This window comes from Bicyclus anynana, chromosome 21, assembly GCF_947172395.1.
Source record: "Bicyclus anynana chromosome 21, ilBicAnyn1.1, whole genome shotgun sequence".
Lineage (NCBI taxonomy): Eukaryota > Metazoa > Arthropoda > Insecta > Lepidoptera > Nymphalidae > Bicyclus > Bicyclus anynana.
Window position 1 is genome coordinate 2,760,221 of NC_069103.1, and position 23,375 is coordinate 2,783,595.

A 23,375-nucleotide genomic window follows, 5' to 3' on the forward strand; every position below is an offset into this window, starting at 1 on the left:
CCGTATTGGGCCAGCGTGGTGGACGATTAGCCTTATCTCTCTCATTCTGAGAGGATAACCGCGCTTAACAGTAAGTCGAATATGTTGTTTGGATTTTACACGAAAAATTCTAAGCATTAGGTGGGCAATTGGTTGTTCCGTCATCCTACCCTAAAAATAAAATATAAACTATATTTTTGGCAGACTCAGAATTGGATTTCAAAAATAAGAAAACCAATGTCGAACAAAGGTTAAGATTCACAAATATTTGTCAGGACACCTTAATTAACAAATCGAACTGTAAACAAAACAAACCCTAGAATGGAAGGGATTATATAACAAGTCGTTCCCGCCATGCGATCGCTACCCCTCTCTAACTCCCTACTCTTTACGGAAACAACTCGCGCCATCTAGCGTCAACACAAGCCAACTCGAGATCGAGCGACGTCATATCCATCTCAGACAACTATTTCCTACAATATAATATACGCTACAAAAAAAAAGCATATATAAAAAGTTTGTATTAGTATACAAAGCAGTAAAATTTGCAAAGGTAAACTCGTTCAGTAACACAAACATCTACATCGATGACACTGGGAAGGCTTGACAAGACAAAGGATTTGGCGTGATGCCAATCCCCGAAAGAAAACTCCACAATTCCTATCTCTAAAGCAGGCTTTACACGATCCGGTGGAAACAAGAAATGTGTGTCAATTAGATCGCTCCATCGCCCCCACATAACTTTAGAAATTCATTGTATAGTGACTGATATTCCATTACAAATGCTTGTACCTACTACAAATAATGTACCTACGCCATTATTAGATATCATTATCGCCAACTGTTTATTGTAGATTTTTTGAGCTATAGTCGAATTTCAGATTTTCCCAAATAAACATAGCCAAGCCTAAGCACAGAAACATATTTTATTTTGGAATAGACTTATCTTTTATGTTATTATAAATTTATAATGTACCTTACTGATTCTTAACAAATAAGTATCGTTTCTCAAATTGTTGGCACCCAAAAATTATTTCAGCAGCGTTGTCAACGGCGCGATGACAGTGCGGCGACTGAGCTCAGATTTGCCAATTAGCATAGTATTAACATTCCACTTGCGGTCCGCGTATAACCTACCTACCTCTTTTTTCTTCTAACATCATTGGTGTAGGTTGTGTCAAGGTTATTTGATGATTTTTATCTGATATGAAACATCACATACGAAAGTAGTAATTTATTGTTGCATCGAATTAAATTGTATCGTGTGCAGCCAACTTAACAGGCAACGAGGCGGCCGATCAAAGATTGCTCTGTTTTAAAACGAGAATGCAAAGTTTTGCTGTTTGAAACCGATAGTAGCTTCCGAAATAAAAATGCAAATTGTTCCACTTGCTTGTTGTTTCTTGCTGCGCGGAACTTGTGCTGCTCTTGTGCGCATCGGTTTAATGACATCCCACTTTAAAGTTTGAGAAACTTCGGCATCGAAAAATTATTTTGTATTTATTTTATAACTCAGACACTTTAATATGTACTCGTAGTCAGAGACGTAGCTAGGCGTGGGTGAAGGGGGATCACACCTAAGATCTCGCACTAAACGGAGCCCTATGGAGTGTGTGTGTGGAGTTCAAGATCTTATCTGACAGTAGCGCCTTTAAAAAGACTGCTACCGTCTTATTTTTTTATTTTATTTATTTTAAATACAATTAAATACAGTCAGAAAAATTATGTACTACACGCTTTTTCACTGTATTTTTTATTAAAATGGACAAGGTAGTGGTGCAGATTTCTGCGACGCCTAACAGTGCTATGGTAGGATGGCAAGGGTGGAACGAGATCAAATAGTGTCTGAATCAAATTTCCTAAATACACGAGAAACGTGATAGCTCAGTGGATATGACCTCTGCTTCCGATTCCAGAGAGTGGGGTGTTCCAATATGATCCGCATTTTAAGAAATTAAATATCCCCTGTCTCTAACGGTGAAGGAAAACATCGTGAGGACACCTGCATACCAGAGAATTTTCTTAATTCTCTGCATGTCTGTTAATTCGCATTGGGCCAGCATGGTGGAATATTGGCCTAACCTCTCTGATTCTGAAGGGAGACTCGAGCTCAGCAGTGAGCTGAATATGGGTTGATAACGACGACGAGTATTCTGTAGCTCGAAATATATCCACCGACAATTACTCTAAATTTTAACTATTAAAGCTCTTGTATTATATTTTAATATTATAAAGAAGTAAGGTTTGACTTTTAGTTCCTTTGTTAACTCAAAAAATACTTGACTAATTTTTAAAATTATTTCAATATTTAAAATTTACATATTCATCAAGTAAAATAAGCTATATTTTATTTACGTATTCCTATTATATTTTTGTATTTAATTTACGTATCTGTCTTCTTTTAATATTTGTCGATGTTCGTTAGAGGCGCTCCGCACGTCTCGATACCGTCCAAACGTCACCTTAATGGCTCCACGGAAGATCAGCGCGGTGTCCCCACGGACACTGCAATATGCTGAGTGGTGACCCTTTTAGGATCACATCATGCAAGTTGCAATGTATTTAATTTATTGTTTTTTTTTTCTCTCTTTTCTTTGTATGATGTGTATTCTGAATAAACTTTTCTTTCTTTCTTTCTTTCTATTAAACGGTATCTTTGCAGGTAAAACAACGGGGTGTCTGCTATCCAATTATAAACATCATTAACTTTAAGACCATACGAGAGCTTAACTTTGCCTTTTTAGTATAAAACCGCAAATACCCGAAGCATTTGCATTTAACTGCATTCAAAATATAACAGGCAGCCTGTTTAAATTCCACTTTAAAGAAAATTTAATGTTAAGTAACCACAATATCCTGGAGGACATTTTGAGCAGATCGTTTATTATTCAGTGCGCGCCTCGCTTGAAGGTGTACCATTTTGACTTTTAACTCGCACTTTATTGTACTAGATCCATGTAACTCGCTGTCTTTATAACGTTTCAACTGTGCTAACTATGTTTAAGGGGATTGCTAAAGGAACATGTAGATGGTGCCTTTATTTTTAAAAAATGTAATGTAATTCTCAGGACCAGAGATTTTATTTATTTCAATACATATAAATAGCTGCCGATTGGCCTTATCCACAAATTTAAAGTCGCTCTGCGAGCTATGGAGAGGTCTATGTTAGGAGTCACTCTGAAGAATAAAATCCGGAACGAGGAAGTCCGTAGGAGATCGAAGATAATTGTTGTAGACGACATGAAGAAGGTAGTGGAAAGTGACTGGATGAGGAAAGCGGAGGATCGTATGTGGTGGCGCGTTCTCGGAAAGGCCTATGTCCAGCAGTGGACGAATACAGGCTGTTTATGATGAAATAGCTGCCTTGTTGGTCCAATGTGGCTTCCGATCACGAGGTCCTAAATTCGAGTCTTGGTTCGAACTTCCAAATACTAAGCATTTCTTTCTTCTAAGATTTTTTTTAAACTTTCAGCCCGGAGGAAATATGGAGATGAGAAGACATATAGCCTATTTTTATCTCGGGATTCCTCGACGTTTTACATATGAAAATCCTAAATGACAAAATTTTAGGTATGTGTGTAACAATATTATTTCAACATTTAACATTCATCATCATCATCATCATCATATCAGCCGATGGACGTCCACGTTAAGCTATGTCGGTGACTTTGGTTCTTCTGCGGATCTCCTCATTTCTGATTCGATCACACAGATATACACCTAACATAGCTCGTTCCATCGCCCGCATTGTGACTCTATATTTTTATATTTTTTCAATTATGATTATGTAAAGCAATATATTTTTATACGATACTTCAAAATTTTGCCTACTTCTTCTGTCAAGTTAAATAAATGTCAGACAAGACATAATAATTATTACGGTTTAAAGTTTTCCTTTTTCATAAAAAAAACGGGGTTTTCATATCTCCCGTAATATTCTTGGAGGACATGTTCGAGAGGTTCTTTTATTATTCAGCTCCGTGCCGCCACTCGCAGGTGCGCTGTTTAACTTTGTACTCTTTCTTCATTGTATTTTATTGTAGCGACGCGGCGAAGCACTTGATGCTTCAACTTTGTGCTAACGAACTCGGCGAAACTTGAAGCGGTTTTTTTTATTACGAATCTTAAGGTTTTGGGTACACAGGGATCAGGATTCCATACATGTTTGCACGGAACAGTGAAAATGTCATAATAAAAAATACTGCGAACCAGTGGCGGATTCAGGTTTTTAATTCGGGGTGATGGACGACAAACGATCGATCAGGTCAGTATCAAAAAATCACTCCTAAAAATAGTAATGTAACTGTAATAAATAACTTTACTTAAAAAAGTTAAATTATCATTTAACGGCACCAATTTGAAATTAAAATGTTTTCTACTATATTACTTCTACTAAGTAGTTGTAAATTGTCTCTGAAAGTTAAAATTATACTAAGTTTATTTTAAATTACTATATTAATTATTATCGGCTCCAATGGGCCAATCAATTAAAAAGAAATCACTTACCTAGATCCTCAGCATCCTCGCTCCATTCCCCGGTGCCGCTGACGAAGCCTGCCGCCATCACAACCAGAACACAGCCACGCAGTACAGCCTCCATCGTCTCACCACTTACACCCCACATCGTCACATTTATAATTCATATTACATTATCACTGTTATAGATATCACTTTTAGGGGTAGAGGGGCTATTGGGAACTTTCAATTACCGTATATTTTTAATAAATTAATCAATGCGTAAAATAAATATAATAGCTTTGTTGACGATGCTTGTATTATATTTTAAACGATCGTAGAATTTTTCCACGAGACTTATTTTTTTAGATTTGATATCACCACAATTTACTTTTACTGACTGATGTCTCAAGTACCTAGGAGCAGCTTAATTTAAGTTAAAATTCTTAAGATTTCTGATAACTATAAACTACGTACTTTTGAAATTAAATTAACCAACATTATTTATTTATTTCAATCATGGATTTAAAATATTTATTTCTATGAACGTAGTATTTGATATCTGTGATTTTTCCCATGCCGACTCAAGCCTTATTGATGATCTGAAAGACCTGAATTGCTAGTATAACATTATTCTAAGCCCGAGAATGCAGTAAATATCTGAGCCAAAGTTAAGACATATTTTAAACTAAAAAATATTTTCTTTTAATTTTGACGTGAAATTACTAAATATTTGTCCTATCTATTACCAATATAATGTTTAAATATCCGTGCACTAATTTTACTGAGCCTATTAAATATGTATTGAATGTCTATTGTTATTACCTCTATAGTGTTATCGTTTATCTTCTATTAGGTATATAAATTTACATTTACATAGATTGCGTATCAGCAGATTATTAAACTATTCAAATTGTATTTTGCATTAGAATCTACTATAATTTAGTATTCCTTCAGGAACGTCGTGGTGTGTGTATATGTGTGTTTTTAATTTTGGTTATTTACCTTTAATTTTTGAACTTTAAAATAATTTAATATTTCTGAAAAATCTGTCCTGATCATCATAATCATAATATTCCATTTGATACAAAATACTTTTCAGTAACCATCTCGGTGAATGGTCGTAAATATATAATTATAATCTACTAATATTGGTTGTCGAATGTCACTGATTTCTTAAAGACTATTCACCGTATCTTTTAAATATGACCCATATTTTCCCATTCCCCTCCAATTAGGGTGGAAAAGGCTGTATTGTAAGTGAGTTCGACAATAGACCAACGGGCGGGGATAGAACCACCACCTCTCGGCGTTGAGTTCGGCCCCTGTACATCTGAGTTATTGAGGATTAAATACATATCTAAATTAATTCACTTACGAAAAACCTCCTCAAAAGGAGGTCAAAGTTATTAAACCGTCCGTTAAGTACAGTTTTATTTCGAATAAACCAACGGGCGGGGATAGAACCACCACCTCTCGGCGATAAGTCAATCCCCTGTACATCTGAGTTATTGAGGATTAAATACATATCTAAATTAATTCACTTACGAAAAACCTCCTCAAAAGGAGGTCAAAGTTATTAAACCGTTCGTTAAGCACAGTTTTATTTCGATCTTGAAAACTTCCTTAATTAAACTTGTTAAATGGTTTGAACTTTACAAATTCTATTTTAATTTATTGAACTACAATATTTGAGTTTTTAACGGTAATTATCTTTCATAGCTTGCGTTTAATTTTGGGTAACTATCTGATTTTACAATTTCGGAATTGTTAGAACTTAAACGCAGCTGTTTTGGATTGTTTCAATTGTGTCTGCTAATTAGTTTTAATAAGGTAATGTGTTTATTGAATGTTTGTTTTTGTGGGCCAGTTGTTAATTTGTTTGGTTTACAGATGGGTTGTAGATTTGAGCCAAGTAATCAAAATTTTTTTTTCTATAATACGCTTCTGAAAAACAGCCTTGGCTGGTGGGAGGCTGTGGCCGTGGCTAGTTACCACCCTACCGACAAAGACGTACCGCCAAGCGATTTAGCGTTTCGGTACGATGTCGTGTAGAAACCGAAAGGTGTGTGGATTTTCGTCCTCCTCCTAACAAGTTAGCCCGCTTCCATCTTAGATTGCATCATCACTTACCATCAGGTGAGATTGTAGTCAAGGGCTAACTTGTAGAGAATAAAAAAAAAGCCCGAAGTTAGAAAGTTGGTGTTTATGCTATAAAACCACGTTACGGTGCCGGTTTTAATCATGATGATTTGTAGGTGAAAGAGAAATTTCTATAGCTATTGCATTTTTTTTTTCTTGTTGAGTAAATGCCGTTGGCTCCGTACGAGATTACTACAACGACACCGATAAGCATTGCCTGATGAGACCCGAAGGCTGAAATAAAGACAGGCGTCTCCTATGAGACTCGGACCTTAGAGGGCCATTCGGAAGGGGCAACTGTTGAGTTTCTTGCCGGTTTCTTCTCAGCAGAACCTGCCTTCCTAACCGGTGGTAGAATCTTTATAAATAGTCAACTGACGTGTCAAAAGTGCTTGTAAACTGAGCTTGAAATAAATGATTTTTGATTTTGATTTTTGGGGTAACCGTGACTAGCTATTGTAGCCTGCTTGCATTGGAACAGCGTTCCGATGTTCTAACTCCGTATTCCTCGCTTTTTCTCTCTATCTTTGTCTCTAAAGACGATGGCATGTGACCTACAGTGGCCTTTAAGATTTGTTCCATTCTATTTAAGATTTTCGTTCAAGATTCAATTATAGTTCTTCTATTCCCGGAAGACGGAATTTTAGCTTTTGCCTTTTGCCTTTGTCTAAGTAGTAATAAGTTGATGGCACTAAAGCCTTTGTTTTAAAATAAAGGAACGTTAAAAGAACTCTTTGTTAAATTATATAGAGTAATAATTCATTCGCACGAGAGTTTTTTTTTTTCACGGACGTCAAAAAATCATTCAAATATAGTATTTATATAATAAGTAACATGAAGACCACCACGCTGGACCAACGTGGATTTTCAGACTTCACACACATAGAGAACTAAGAAAAATTTAACGATGTTTTTCTTTAGTGTAATATGACGTGTCTCAAATATTTAATTTCTTAAAATGCACATAACTGAAAAGTTGGGGTGCATGCCCCGGACCGGTTTCGAACCTACGCCCTCCGGAGTTGAAGGCAGAGTAGTGTTGAGAACTGTTGAGTTTCTTGCCGGTATCTTCTCAGCAGAACCTGCCTTCCGAACCGGTGGTAGAATCTACAAATAGTCAACTGACGTGTCAAAAGTGCTTGTAAATTGAGCCTACTTGAAATAAATGAATTTTGACTGATTTTTTTTTTTTGGGTGCTACAGAAACGTTAGAATAATTGACCGTTTGTGGCTAGCATAACGTAGAAAGACTATACAACGTAGTATAACATTTATATTTAATATCATTATTTACACGCAGCACTCAATTCATCAGGCCCGGCGATGTCATTTATTATAATTGTATCGAACATGATACTCTCGTTAAGAAAGGTAAAAATAAGTTGTAGTCCTTCGTTCTACCATATCGCATTATTAATCTTATTAGATCCTTCCAAATATACATCAATTAATTTGCTAAATTGGTATTGGGTATCGTTATTATCCTTAGCATGTTCTGTTCAATATACTCGACATTCTGTTGATCGTGTAACATCGACAACTTTTGTCGGTTTTGTTTTAACTTAGACCGCATTAATGCTTCCAATCAGGCTTAATTGTAGTCAAGCACAAGTCTATATTGCATAAAAAAAAAAGAAAAAAAAATTGTTGGTAAGGTTTATAGTTATCACGATCAAGGGTTTATACCCCTTGCCCCAACTTGTATCTGTAACGAGTCATCAAAAACTGTTACTAACTAGCAAATTTTGATGGTTTCGTTCCTCAAAAGGAAAAAAATGGTACTAGCAAGGTCGAACCTTTCTCCTCTTCAAAAGAAGGGATCAGCAGTCAGTGCTGGTTCGATCCCCGCCCCGTTGGTCAATTGTCGTACCCACTCCTAACTCAATATTTCCCGAGTAACTGAAGGGGAAATGGGATTATTGGTCATATTTAAAAAAAAAGATAAAAAGATATTCTTATCAAAAAAAATAAGAAAATAAAAGCCGTTTCTACTGGTAGGAGAGTTTATTAAGATCACACCTTCAATGAAATTTGGCAAGTGTGATGATATTTGACTTTCTAATCATCACTATCAGATTTTAGTGATAATCCGTGCTCTCGTAAATTTTGATTTTGGTAGTACTTTTCCAAATATAATATTTGTGTGATGACCATGGTTGTTTTCCGGTTTCTGAGTGTATTTATACATTGTGTAAGTATATATATATATATATATATGTTTTTTCATATATGTGTTTTCATTGTGTAAGTTTATATGTTGTGTATAAATGTAGGTATATGATAAAATCAGCAACACAGGCTTCGGGGCTATAGCTTGGCAAATTCGTTCGTAACACTCCCGATAGATAGGGGGTAGGTAGATATGCCCCGCGCGCACGACTTCATACCCGCGCAGTCCTTCCCTTTGCTCCGCGAGCACGACTACCCGCGCAGTCCTTTGCCCGCATGTCATGGGAGTGTCATCAACGAACTTGCCTGCGGTACGAGGTCAATTGACCTCGTACATCTAGTGACTTCAAGAGTTACGAGGTCAATGGACCTCGTACCCACCACACAAAGTTTTAGTATGAGGTCAAAAAACCTCGTAACACGCCAGAGGAAAGTATAGAAAAATCAGTACGTGTTAAGTATATTTTTCTATTATTTATTCAAAAACGTACGAGTATCTACTCACTTTACTTATCAATCGCTAAACATCTAAGTATTTTTTCTCCCTTAAATCGTGACATACACTAGTAAGTAAACAACTAAGCTGGGAAGCCTATTTGTTTATTTAAAACCAGTTCCCAAACACCCCGACCCATTTCTGCCCACGGCTTTGTGTCAATCGCGACGCGTAGTATGCCTGTAATGGGCACGGTCTAAATATGCCGATGAATAATTCAGCGCCCTTTAGACTCGACCACCTGAAACAAAGTACAAACCCTTGTTAGAGCGTGTATTTAGAATGGTGTAAATTGCCAGGATTTCACCTGGGGTGGAATTTTTGTGAAAATTAACAAAGAATGCTGTGGAATTCCGTGACTCCGGATCCTCGTGTTAAAAGGCAGCGTTTCCCAAAGCGTCTGCCGCGGCACACGCTTGTGGCGTGGGCTTTTAACGGATCTACCGCTGTGGGTATGAAAGCCCACAATTATAAAAAAAATACACAATATTTTTTTAAAAACAATATTAGCTATATATATTTAAATAATATGTGAAATATTCTTGTTCCTGTGTTAGGAGTGGATACGACAATAGTCTGCCGGGCGGGGATCGAACCACCACCCCTCGGTGATAAAGTAAATAAAGTTGTTTGGTGTAAAATTTATCACCATCAAAGTTTGGCTACTAAAAGTAGAGACTGAAAGTGTAAAAACATAATATAACAAAATGCAAGTATTAAACTGAGGTTTTCCAGTTGCAATGCAATCCGATTTTTTTAAAATGCCGAGCGACTTCAATGTCTAAATTACCTAGCCTATTTTAATAACATACTAGAACTAGTTTTCCCTCCTTAGAGGAGAGGGGATATGGAACTTATACTCACCACGATTCAATGCGGGTCAGCGGGCTTAGGCTTAAAAATGTCTTAAGGATCATTTTCGCTGCTGCATAAAACCGAAAATGCAGTTTTATAAAAAATCACGCGAAGACCATAGATTTTTTCGGGATAAAACTACACCGTGACCGCCTCATCAACCAGTCAAAGTCCCGTTAAAATCGGTTCTGTGGTTTCTGTAAATAACTATAAGCAATTTAGGAAACTGTTACCTTGAAATCACAGGCAGGAGCCTTCAATTTTATTTATAAGTATTGATTAGTTAATATTGACTAAATTTTCGCGAAAGTCTCTTAAAAATTAGTTAGTTAAATATTATCAAAGTCTTATAAATCCATGCAACCAATCAATAAAATGTCAGCACATGCAATTACAATGAAATCTCACTGCAAAATATAATCCGTCGAGAAAACAAGAAGCGTTGGCTACAAAAAGTGGCGTAAATGCATAACAGCAACAATTCCTCCACACCTAAGATATATCTATTAAGCATAGAACGGATATTGCAAATATTTTTATTACAACATGCTTTTAGCGTTCAGCTTGGCGTTATTTTTGTGTTATAACAACAAGCTAAAGCTAGTAAAATGTCACTAAAATGATTAAAATGAGCCGTGATAGCCCAGTGGATATGATCTCTGCCTCCGCTTCCGGAGGGTGTGGGTTTGAACCCGGTCCGGGGCATGCACCTCCAACTTTTCAGTTGTGTGCATTTTAAGAAATTAAATATCACGTGTGATCGATCACTCTAACAGTGAAGGAAAAAATCGTGAGGAAACCATACCAGAGAACTTCTTTAATTCTCTGCATGTGTGAAGTCTGCTAATCCGCACTGTGCCAGTGTGGTGGACTATTGGACTAACCCCTTTTATTCTGAGAAGAGACTCGAGCTCAGCAGTAAGCCGAATATGGGTTTATTTATTTACTTATTTATTTATTGATAACGAACGAAAATGAGTAGACTAATCAAATCATGTGAATATCGAAATTAATAGCTTAATGTCAGGGATAGGGATGTCAGGGATAGGGATGTCAGGGATAGGGATGTCAGGTTCGAGCCCTGGCGAATATTCAAAATTCTGAAGTTAAATTACTTTTGTAAACAAATCTATACATTGTTCGTGTGTTTAAGCCTGTCATGACTTAAAAACAGCACACATTCGAACGAATCAGGCAGCTTTCATAAGGACTTCACCAAACTTAGATTTCATTTGAACCGATATAACTATTTTTATATTTTTATTTTTATTTTTTTTAGTTTTTAACGTTTCGATTGGAGCTATTTTTATCAAAATACGTATGTATTTTATAGTAAATCTATACCTACCAGGTACAGAATAATTAACATTGTCTTTGTCCTATCTAAATCGTAGGAGATAAATATCTTCGCGCCCGGTTCACGGGAAGGCACTTTCTATTTATTTTAAAAGGAATTTTTCCCGGGAAAAATTTAACAAAAGCTTTCAAGAAGCAAATCCTTCATCAAAGCCGCTCAACGACCCGCACGGAGTGCCGAACGTTAATATAGTTTACAAGACAGGCCCTGTACAGCTTTTAAGAAAGATCTTACGTGATGATATTGCATAGAACACAATGGGGTAGGTGGGGCTCAGATGAGGCAGTGCAAATCAGTCAATTGAGCTAGTCAAGCAGTTTTGAACCTTGGCGATAACTATACTACACTAATTATAGAACCGAATACCAGCGTCGTGGGTACAGTGTGCAGTAGTGCCACTAGATGGCGCTGTTTCAATTCCATAAAAATTCGCGTTTACGTTAACGTGATAGTAATAGTATCAAATTGCCACTAGGCCCTCTGGGTGCTTAATGGGAGTTTTCAATATTTTCATACTGTTACTATAGCGTTAACGTAAACGCGAATTTATATGGAATTAAAACAGTTGTACAGTAGTGACACGAGATGGCGCTGTTTCAATTCCTTAGAAATTCGCGTTTACGTTAACGCGATAGTAACAGTATCAAACTGCCACTAGGCCCTCTGATGTACTCACAACAATATTATTGGCACAACACATTTTCCAGTATTAGCATTAAATAGTTCTAAGATATAAAAGTATTAGTTTTAGGTTATTATTTAGTTATGTGTTGTGCTATTTCTATTCTATTCTAATACTAGCGGACTCCCGCGACTTCGTCGACATGTGATTCAGTTTTACACAAATCCTCCACATAGCTTATATGTAATACATAAGTGATATACTCAATAATTTCCTCTATCTTTCAGTTATATTATAGCTTGCACTATAGCTTGTATGTTTGTATGTAGTACACGGCATATGCTGAGCTGTGGCCCTTACTTTTTAAGGGTTACAGACAGACATGCTGTCATTAGGGTAGGGGACTGTCTGTAACTTTTACATTTGAATCAATTTATTTTCTTTCTTTCAGTGGAACTTAAGATAATCTTGAAAATTCTTAGTTGAACCGCTACTATACCGCTATATTTTATATATATATTTATATAGCGGTACTTGCAATTTTCAACCTTGACCTTATAAAATGAGAAATTAACTTAAATATGACGTAATTAAAATTGAAAGATGGCGACTCACTTTGAAGGAAGTAAATATTTTATTTATAAACCAATCAACTTAAATGTTCGTGGTATAACGACATAATTATTATTTCGTAAAAGCTGTCCGTATAATTTTTACAAAACGCGGAATAAATAAGAAGATTATATTTATACTTAAAATATCAAAATATCAGGTGAACGTGGAATATTTAATTTTTTACCTCGCGCGTGTATTTTCAACCTCACGAATAAAATTACTTTCACACGAGATTTCGTTTTTGAACCGTGAGTATAATAATTAAGGCGAGACCATTGATATACATAACTTTAAATATTCACTGAAAAGAAATATTTTGAATAGAAAAACTAGTTTTTCTGTTTAGTTATGAATCATGAGGAATTCTTTTTGACGTCCTCCGTGGCGCCGTCGGTGGATTTACAAAACGGAGGTCCTGGGTTCGATCCCCGGCTGGGCATATTGAGATTTTCTTAATTAGTCCAGGTCTGGCTGGTGGGAGGCTTCGGCCGTGGCCAGTTACCACCCTACCACGAAACCGAAAGGAGTGTGGATTTTCATCCTCCTCCTAAAAAGTTAGCCCGCTTCCATCTTAGACTGCATCATCACTTACCATCAGGTGAGGTTGTAGTCAAGGGCTAACTTGTAAAGAATAAAAAAAAGGAACTATCTAATGAGGGTCTTGTGCAACGACATATATTGTACCTCCGGTACATAGTCTAGATGATCACTGTCATTCGCACGGCTCACGGAACTGACAGAAGATTATATGAAAACCTGTCAACTAGTTGCTCCCCGCTTACCATTGGGAACAACTTTTATGCGTCGTTTTCATGAATACGTAAATGTAGTCTATAGAATAAAATGTCGTTGGTCTTGTGAGTTAATTTTTTATTAAAAAGCTTACTTTATTAATAACTAAACCACTGCAAAAAGGTATTTGTGTTTTATAGGTAGTTGTGTTTGTGTTTTCGTGAAATTTAACCTTGAACTTAAAAACGTCCGATGTAGACAATAGACTTGTACGCCTTAGCATGAAGCCATAACTACTTCACGGAGATAAAGTTGACTCAAATATAAATACTATGTTTCAAACCACCCCCCCCCCCGCTCCTAACGTTATCGTCCAACAAAGTACTGCCCTTTGTCCAACAACCTGAGCCATACATGATTAGCCTCTTGTGCCTATAAATACATCGGTAACCAATAACCATGCAATTCAAACTGAAACACACCAATGTTGCTTAGCGACAAAAATAAGATAGGCACTAGTTAGAGCCCACCGATAAGATGAGAGTCAATAGCTCAACGATAAGAATGGTCGGACGAACCACCAAGGGGTGGTGGTTCGATCCCCGCCCCGTCGGTCTATTGTCGTACCCACTTCTAGCACAGTCCCGACTAGTTGGAGGGGAATGGGAATATTGGTCATATTTAAAAATATGGCAAATATTCTTTAAAAAAAACTAGTGCTTATCCAGGCCAGCTCTTTTTCAAAAAGCTGTAAAACTACTAAAATATTATTGTACTACCATCACACCTAGTACAACATTTTTGCTAAATTATATATTTTTAATTTATCAAAATACTTCACTATTATTTTTATAAATTAATTCGTGAATATTTGTATATATATGAAGATATGTGATAATTATGTGTATCTGTGTTTCTAAAAAAACAAATAAATATCTTCAGTTTTCATATATCAACGGTCACAAAGTAATGATATTAAAACATATGATATTACACGCAAAACGCCCTAACCATCAAAGCGACTTATAAAGATAATTTTAAATACGTATAACAGATATTTTTACCTTTGAAAATAGCCAATCAAAAGGCGCCAATGTTGCGGCGGTACGAACTTTTAATTAGGTTAATTACTTTTTATGATATTCCGCATACATTAAATGGAATTGTGTAGTGTACATTTTACTATTCATATCATATAAACTAAAAAAATTGTCGGTTTGTGTCAAAGAGACCAACGTAGTTGTATCACTAAACCAAACATCATAAACATCCTTATCTCCACCGTAAAAGGTTGACTCAGAAGAAGAAGAAGCTTGGCAACTTCGTTCGTAACAGTCCCGATGTTGCGCGCGTTCCGGGGGGTGTGTAGCGATGAATGAAAAACCCACCACTGACGTCACTTCCCCGCACGCACGATTTCACACCCACGCATTCCTTCCCGTCGCCCGCATATCTTGCCAGACTATAGACATCACTGAATGAAACGGCGATCGGGATATGAAAGTGCCTGCCCTCGCGATCCTTTTACATTTCTAGGACGCAGTTGGCCTCGCTGGGGTTTAGTGGGTATTATGTTTTAGCGAGTCCCACATACCCAGACGTAGAATGCACAGATCTGCCTGTGCAGACTCCTACCGGCGTGCGTAAACGCATTTCCCAGCGACAAAAAAAAAGTTGTTGGGAAGGTGAGTCAGTGCCTCGGAGAGCACGTTCAATCGTCGTCGTCGATCATTTTAATTAACATCTGATGTAGATTTTAATCCCGCCAACCCGCATTAGTGCAGCATGTTGAGTACAAGCTGCATATCCCCTCTCCTATAACGAAACCTGGCCATGTAATGGGCTGTTCAAATGATGATATGTAATTAGTTTATCCCGCGACTTTGCTTGAGTTAATGAACTCGTGGGTTACGTTAAATAATGTCAAAGTCATGAGCGTCCACTAGTAAATAAATAAAATGGAAGGTAATATAGACAAATGAGCCACGCAATCACAGATAAAAAAGTCAAATGTAGCATATAATTTGTCTTTCCAAATAGACTACAAATACTTGTTTACGGTAAAAAAAATTAAACACAGTCATCTAAAACTCATTACGACGAAAATCATAGGACACGTAACTAGAACGTAGGGTGACCATGGATGCCCACACTAAAATATATCATAGAAGACCATGTAAAAAAGATAATAATCTACAATCACATTTGCACTGCTCGTAAAATGAAAACTATTAATTTAACCAACTTTCGTCAAGTCAAATTATCTGAGTTTTATAGAAAAACTGATAATGATATTTTTGTGAAACAGGCATTAATTTACAGATGCTCATGATGTACAACCATTTCATGTATTTATAAAACCATTGGTGAATACCAATTATTCGCATAGTATTTGTTTAATTTAACATACAGAGGCATCGGTAAGAATTTGTTTCATAATTTATGTAGTGATAACAGACCATCACTTTGTAAGGCGTCTTTGCATTGCTCTCTTATCTTCAATCTAAGATCTAAGAATAAGTTTGAGATTTTTTATAGCTTCTGTGCCTCATTCATCACCTGTTCAAATCTAAGAAAAAATGCAATAAAAAGATTCAGAGCTCTCTCCCTCGATCACTCCAGGATCTCTCAGGAAAGTAAGCCTTTACAAACAAATAAAAATACTCCAATCGGTCTTATAGGGATCGAACCCTACAAATACATAATATATAAAAGTATTAATACATAATATATAAAAAATCACTTGACCTATCGAATTGAAACCCTCCTTTTTTAGTCTGATAAATTATTAGTATAACGCAATGATTTTAAAGTCATTGTGGACACTAATATAAAACATTGATGATGAAATACAAAATCGTGGACACCCTAATGCGGCTAATATCATGTTACATAAAATCTACGTGAACTAACACGGAACCAACGTGGAAAAATTACTGCTTACAATTTAAATATTTTCTGTCAGGTACTTTTAAAACCTCATTCTACATTTTGCCTCTGCGAAAATAAGTTCAAATACTTGATTCTCTTAAAGAGCTTACGTCCAAGTATCTTGCATATTTTATTCCATAAATAATTATGGTTTTTTTTTAAATATTAAGGTGGGTATTATTTATTCGTATATTAGAGACGTGATAGCCCACTGGATATGGCCTCTGCCTCCGATTCCGAAAGCTGTGGGTTCGAATCCGGTTAACGGCATGCTCCTCCAACTTTTCAGTTGTGTGCATATTAAGAAATTAAATATCACGTGTCTCAAACGGAAAAGAAAAAACATGAGGAAACCTGCATACCAGAGATTTTTTTTAATTCTCTGCGTGTGTGAAGTCTGCCAATCCGCATTGAGCCAGTGTGGTGAACCATTGGCCTAACCCAACTCATTCTGAGAAGAGACTCGATTTCAGCAGTGAGCCGAATATGGGTTGATAGTGATGAATTGTTTATATTAAGCTAATTGTCTAGAATAGCTCAACGATTAAGGGTCTGAAAATCATGTGTTAGATCCCTACCCATTACACTATTGATGTAATAACTTCGAACTCAGTCGCTACTATTTGAAGCCTCGAAGAGACAATGCAACATTATGACATATTATTTAAAAAAAATCTTTTAAGCGGGCTATAGACCTGCAGTTTAACTGTACAGTCGAACTATTCAGTAAATGGTCTGTGTTTCAGTTAAATTTTCATTCAGTTAAAAATGCAAAACTGTTTTTTTTAAACCTTTGATTAGATAATACCGTTTAGTTAAAGAATGAGTTAAAAACCATGGTGACCTGCATAAGTGCTGCAGTAGTACTCGTATCTCCACACGTATGCTTTAATTTTTCCTAAAAAATGAATTTTTTGCACTATACTCAACAAATGATTCCAATAAAAGAGGCAAATAATCACACTGCAACGAGATTCTACTTAAGAGTGTGCAATATGTAATTTGGTGGTTACAAATGGTTCTGGATCTCAGATTCTGGAAAAGTTAGGAGCCTGATATTTGGGTAAATGATATTCAAAGTGTTAGCTTCGTTATGACTATACAATTTGTAAAACTTTTTTCGATAGTTTATTTTTTTGAAAAATACATGTTTTGCTCACATTTTGCTTTCAATCTCAGGAAAAGCAAACTTATTTTCTTAAATTTTTGTTTTGTAAAGAAAATAAGGTATATATCTTGAACATGGCCATTTTGTTTTTCATTATGTTGTTTAATTTACTTGCAATTAGGTAAAAATGGTTTTGGCGCTCACGTCATAAAATTTGCGTCGCGCGTCAATCGCTCCGTGCTTTTCACTCACGTGAAAGTCATAATTCGGCGTCTCGCTTGCGCTTCGAATTTTATCCATATCGTACCGACGTGCTGCGTGCTCTTGAATAAAATTTCATTGCGGCAAACAAAACCAAATCAAACGTCAAAGAGTACCTGAGCTAAGAAGCCTTAAGACACCAGTTTTAAGAAACATTTCATTGCTTTCTCATTCGAACAATAGATAAGAAAACAAACGTAAAATAAATACCATTTCTCATATTGTTCTTCAGTAGAAAAGAAACTCCTTTCGCATACGAAAATTCCCAAGAAGAAGCCAATAAATGGCAACGTCCATTGGGAATTATAAAAACATGGAGTTGATATTTCAAAGAAAATAAAACGGTCTGCCGACTTTTGCATACTAAGACAAAAATGGCGGCGATATTTGCTTGGGGATCGTTTAACCTCTTTCCACTAGAGTATTGTACCGGGCTTCGATCGTTTCTTGGATTTAGAACGAGCCTACAATAGCCAGACATATCTTATTTAAATATTGTATAGAAGCAGGCGTTACTTTGCGGAAGTTCATCATGAATAGATAATAATTAAAATTTGATATAACACCATCAACTTCTAAAATCCATAACAGTAGATTAGGAACCAAACCAAGGACTTTTTGATCCGTATCCACATAGCTACTGGATCAAATAGACAGTTCATTATATAATACTTACAATAATAAAAATTCTCGTCTTTATTAACTTTCTTAACTTAAAAAAAACTATTTATGAACTCAATAATGTAGCTTGATTACTTTGTCTAACATAAATGTATCAAATGTTAATGTAACAACCATATTATGCGCAAGAAAAGCGAACCTTTGTCAAATTTCCGAAATATTTACAATAGTTTGAATAGTAGGAATTATTGAGTATTCACAAACCCCGCATAAAGGTATTTCATTTCAGCTAGGGCTGTCAAAACTCTCTCCTTGAATATTCAACTCAATATTATTATGTAAAAAAAGCTTTGTTCAATTTCAAAATTAATCCATTTCAAGTAGGCTTATTTTACAAGCACTTTAATGTTTTATTTGTATGGTGATAAGTAAAGACGATAACCTAAAGTTATCAGGTTTTTAAACGCTTCTAGGTCCAAAAAGAGCCCACAACAATCTCAGCCAGAAATGAGAGTTTTTGGTATCATCTTTTTCAGTATTTTCTATTGAAATAGTATTGATATCAGGGATATATCAATATATGTATACTACTTAAATTAAACAATTATATCCCTTTCTCAATCCTCGAAACCTCATTATTGTACAATGCGAGTTAAAGTTCCTAGTCGCTTATTCAGTCGAGGCCTAAAGAAATACACCATCAAAAATATTCTTATATTGATATAAAACTATAAATAGCATTATACTTCTTATTTGCTGTCAAAATAGTTTTTTTAATTTATTCACAAGATACCCACACCTGAATCTATGAAAGTCGATATAATTAAAAATGCTAGTTATAATAAAAGCTAGTAAGTTAACTGCGAGTTAAAACTCGTAGTTATTTTTTCAGTTTTCAGAGGCTTGAAAAAATAGACCATCAAAAATATTCTTAAATTGATAAATATCGTAGAAGTTCTGGCGCAGCCCTAGCCGAAGCACGTTAATAATACAAAGGTTTACTTGAGAGTAGCGTTGAGTTACATTGGCTTTTGGGAAAGTGATCCGATCTGAGACATTACTTTGATTCTCGAGCTTTATTATGTGGAAGAGTCTTAATTAAATCTCCAATAGAGAAATAACTAATTCAATAGTAACTTCTCATTCTGGCTTTATAGTTAGACTTAAGTTCTGACGGCCTCCGTGGCGTAGAGCGCGGTGGATTTACAGGACGTAGGTCCTGGGTTCGATCCCCGGCTGAGTTGTTTGAGGTTTTCTTAATTGGTTCAGATATGGTGGGAGGCTTCGGCCGTGGCTAGTTGCCCTACCGGCAAAGACGTACCGCCAAGCGATTTAGCGTTCCAGCACGATGTCGTGTAGAAACCGATATGGGTGTGTACTCCTACTCGTAATAAGTTAGCCCGCTTCCATCTTAGATTGTATCATCACTTACTATCAGGTGAGATTGTAGTGAAGACTTAAGTTATTATTAGCATTCTAATTCTTATTCGCTGTTAAAATAGTTTTTTTTAAATCTATTTAAAAGATACCTAACCACGCCTAAATTAATATGAGATGATTTAATCAAAAAGGGACAAGGTTATTAGAAATGAATACTAGTGCATTTGAGACCGTCTTATTTATAACTCCTAGGAGTAATTCCCCGCTTGGATTTTTTTACCCCGATTCATGCAGAAGAAATATATAAGTTTACCATGTGCATCTGTCTGTACGTGTGTTTCTTCGTTACTAATAAAATATTGGTTGTTTATTTTTCAAAAACATGTGTTTGTATATAACTTATTATTAAATGATAAATACCACCAATCTAATGATGATCTAGTCCTAATTTTGTTACAAAATTATTCTTAAAACTGGTGAAAATACCATAACTTCATAACTATTTGAAAAGAGATAAAAAATTACAAGCATTACGTAGCACAACTTCGTAGCACGAAGAAGCGTAGTAAGGCGGTCTACGAGCATCTACGAGTATCTACGATGCTACGCTGATGCTACATAGCTCTAGCTAAATAAAATTTTAATAACAATCATATCAAAAATTCAAAAAAAAAATTCATTCATTCAAAAAAAAATTACTGTATAACAGAATATCCCTGATGTTGACTCACAGCTGAGATCAATAAATAATGTATTTACATTTTTTAATTTCATTAATAAATGTGACCCAGTATTTAAAAGATACGTTTTGGTACGATCTTGAGTAAAAATTCAAAAATATTAGTTGATTGAAATTAGTGCACTAACTTTTATTTAGTATTAATTAGTAAACATCAGATGAAAATCGAGCATTGTTTCGTCTTCTAATAAAAAAAAAACATATACACTACCGTTTATATAATTACTGTTACTAACAAACAGTAAAGTTAATCCATAATATTTTAAATACCAATCTTAAATGAGTTGAGATTTTTTTTTTAATGAATGTTATATACGAATAATATTATATACGAAACATACATCAGGAACTGAATGGATTTTAATCAAATTTGATACACTGAACCAAGTGTCCAATTAACACGCTCGGTTTATCTCATCAAACCTTTAACGAGATGAAAAAAAAAACCGTCACATATTTAAAATCACGGCTTAAAAAAACACTGTGTCACCCTCCATATAACAATGCAATCAAAAAGCTTACAAGTACCAACATGCCTGCTACGTTATGCCGCATTAATACATTAAACCACAAGTGATGTGCTAACAAGATAATTACAACACTAACCTATCCCAACTGCGAATATGTTAATATACATTTCGAACTGTGATTAGTATGAGTTCGATATAACAGTACTGCATTCCCATCACTAGACCACTTTAATGTTTACGCGCGTATTTTAAGTTTATTCATGCATCGTTGACATGCGTGCTTTCACGCCCGCGGTCGGCGGCCGACTGACGGCTCGAGCCTTCGTGATCAGCGATGCACGGAGCTACCTACCCTACCTTTAGTGGGCTGAGCCACCCCATCCCCTTCCCAGGTAAACTCAGCGTTGGAGGTACATATAAATTACTGCGATCCAAATTAGCGCGTTGACCGTGCGAAAGTTCTCGTTAAAACTTGTCAAATCCGTTATGCGAATGTCTTGATTCGTTTGTTTTATTTGGATGAAATAATTACTTTCACGTTAAGTTAATCAATCTCTGAATTAATTTCATTTGACTGCTGTATAAGAGATTTTGCGAATATCCTTTTTTGTGGGAGACATTGTGAAATTTATATTGTAATTTTATAGAATGAGAGCCTGTAGTTGCCAGACCTTTGCTGTTAAATAAAAGTTTGTTCACCCATGCTCTTACTTGCTTTTAGACTGCATTGTCACTTAACATCAGGTGAGATTGCATTCAAGAGGATTATAACAAATAGTCCATTCGTGTGTACATACTTTTCAGTTGTGTGCATTTTAAGAAATTAAATATCACGTGTCTGAAACGGTGAAGGAAAAACATCGTGAGGAAACCTGCATACCTGAGAATTTTGTTAATTTTCTGCGTGTGTAAAGTCTGCCAGTCCGCATTTGGCCAGCGTGGTGGACTATTGGCCTAACCCCTCTTTTTCTGAGAGGAGACTCGAGCTCAGCAGTGAGCCGAATATGGGTTGATGACGACGACTGGTCCGATTTGAAAAATACTTTAAGTGTTAGATAGCCCATATAACAAGGAATCCTATATACTATAAGTTATCCCTGTATTCCTGCGGGAACGGGAACCACGCGAGTGAAACCGCGCGGCGTCAGCTCTTATTATAATATTCTAGCAGATGCCCTGCGGTTTCACACGCAATGGAACCCGCGGTAGTTCCCGTTCCCGTGGTAACACGGGGATAAAATATAACCTATAACCCTATTAATTGATTATACCTATAACCCTCATTAGAAACATGGCTTTCTTTAATAATACTTGTAATCTATACTTACATCATATAAAAACCTTTTTAACCTTTCAAAATATTAAACCGACTTCAAAAATATATTACTCTAAAAAGAAATAATATCGTAAACAACAAATTACAGCTTTCTAGTAGAGTATCTGCGCTTAACCGCGGACAGACGGACAGACAGACAGACAGACATGGCGAAACTATAAGGGTTCCTTGTGGACTACGGAACCCTTAAAACTGCACTTATAAGATAATTTTGTTGTCCGAGTGTTTTTCAAGACACTTCGGAAATGCGTAGAATTATCTAGTGGAAAATCTTTACTCAGATTTACGGCCCCAAGAAGTTGTAAAAAATCAAACTTCTAATTTTACGTAAAAAAAATCTGTATATCGCTTTAGCCCGCCGACCTATATCGGAGCAGCGTTGTGGGTTAGCTCCATATATGGTGTCCTTTTGGGTCGTCCAAATATGGTGATTAAAAAAACCTAACTTTTTATTTTTTTATTTCTTACTTATTAATAGATTATGAAACACGGCTAAAACTGACATGATATGGTCGGAGTATGCCCGAATAGTTTATAACCCATACAGGGCCCTTAATCATGAGCTGGTTCTTGCAACGCAGCACGATCCAAACTGACTGAATAATCAATTAATATGAATAACACTCAAGATAGTTTAAATTCTAAAATATTTCTTTCTTCTTACGAAAGATATAAGAAAGAATTAATCCACATTTAATGACCATCACTTGTTGAATGTAACCGTATATAAATGCGACCAAGCGCGTAAATTTTGAGCGCAATAATCTGTCATTCTGAAATATTCAAAGTCTCGTCGAATTCCGACCGAAAATCGGTGCTTTTAGCGGAATATTCCACATGGATTTTCAGTCCATTCCAATAGTTCCACAATTAAAAAGACAGACTGAAGTCTAAAGATTTGGGTTCGATTCCTTAAATAGCTGAACTGCTGACTATTGTCCTATATTATCTTAGACTAGCTGACACCGCGCGGTTTCACCCGCGTGGTTCCCGTTCCTGTAGGAATACGGGGATAATATATAGCCCATAGCCTTCCTCGATAAATGAGCTATCTAACACTGAAAGAATTTTTGTAAATCGGACCAGTAGTTCCTGAGATTAGCGCGT

At 35.9% G+C, this 23,375-nt stretch overlaps 1 protein-coding gene across 1 annotated transcript in view; it reads right to left on the reverse strand.

Annotated features, from left to right (window-relative positions):
- Window positions 1-21,225, reverse strand: part of LOC112046945 (hemicentin-2-like) — a 202,424-nt gene extending 181,199 nt beyond the window's left edge. Inside the window, exons 1-3 of the mRNA XM_052888103.1 lie at window positions 21,069-21,225; window positions 9,251-9,482; window positions 4,486-4,667 (exon numbers count right to left, since the gene is read on the reverse strand). Coding sequence (XP_052744063.1) covers window positions 4,486-4,603 — 118 coding nt within the window. The 5' untranslated portion in view covers window positions 4,604-4,667; window positions 9,251-9,482; window positions 21,069-21,225. The remainder of the gene's footprint in view (window positions 1-4,485; window positions 4,668-9,250; window positions 9,483-21,068) is intronic.
- Window positions 21,226-23,375: the final 2,150 nt, after the last annotated feature.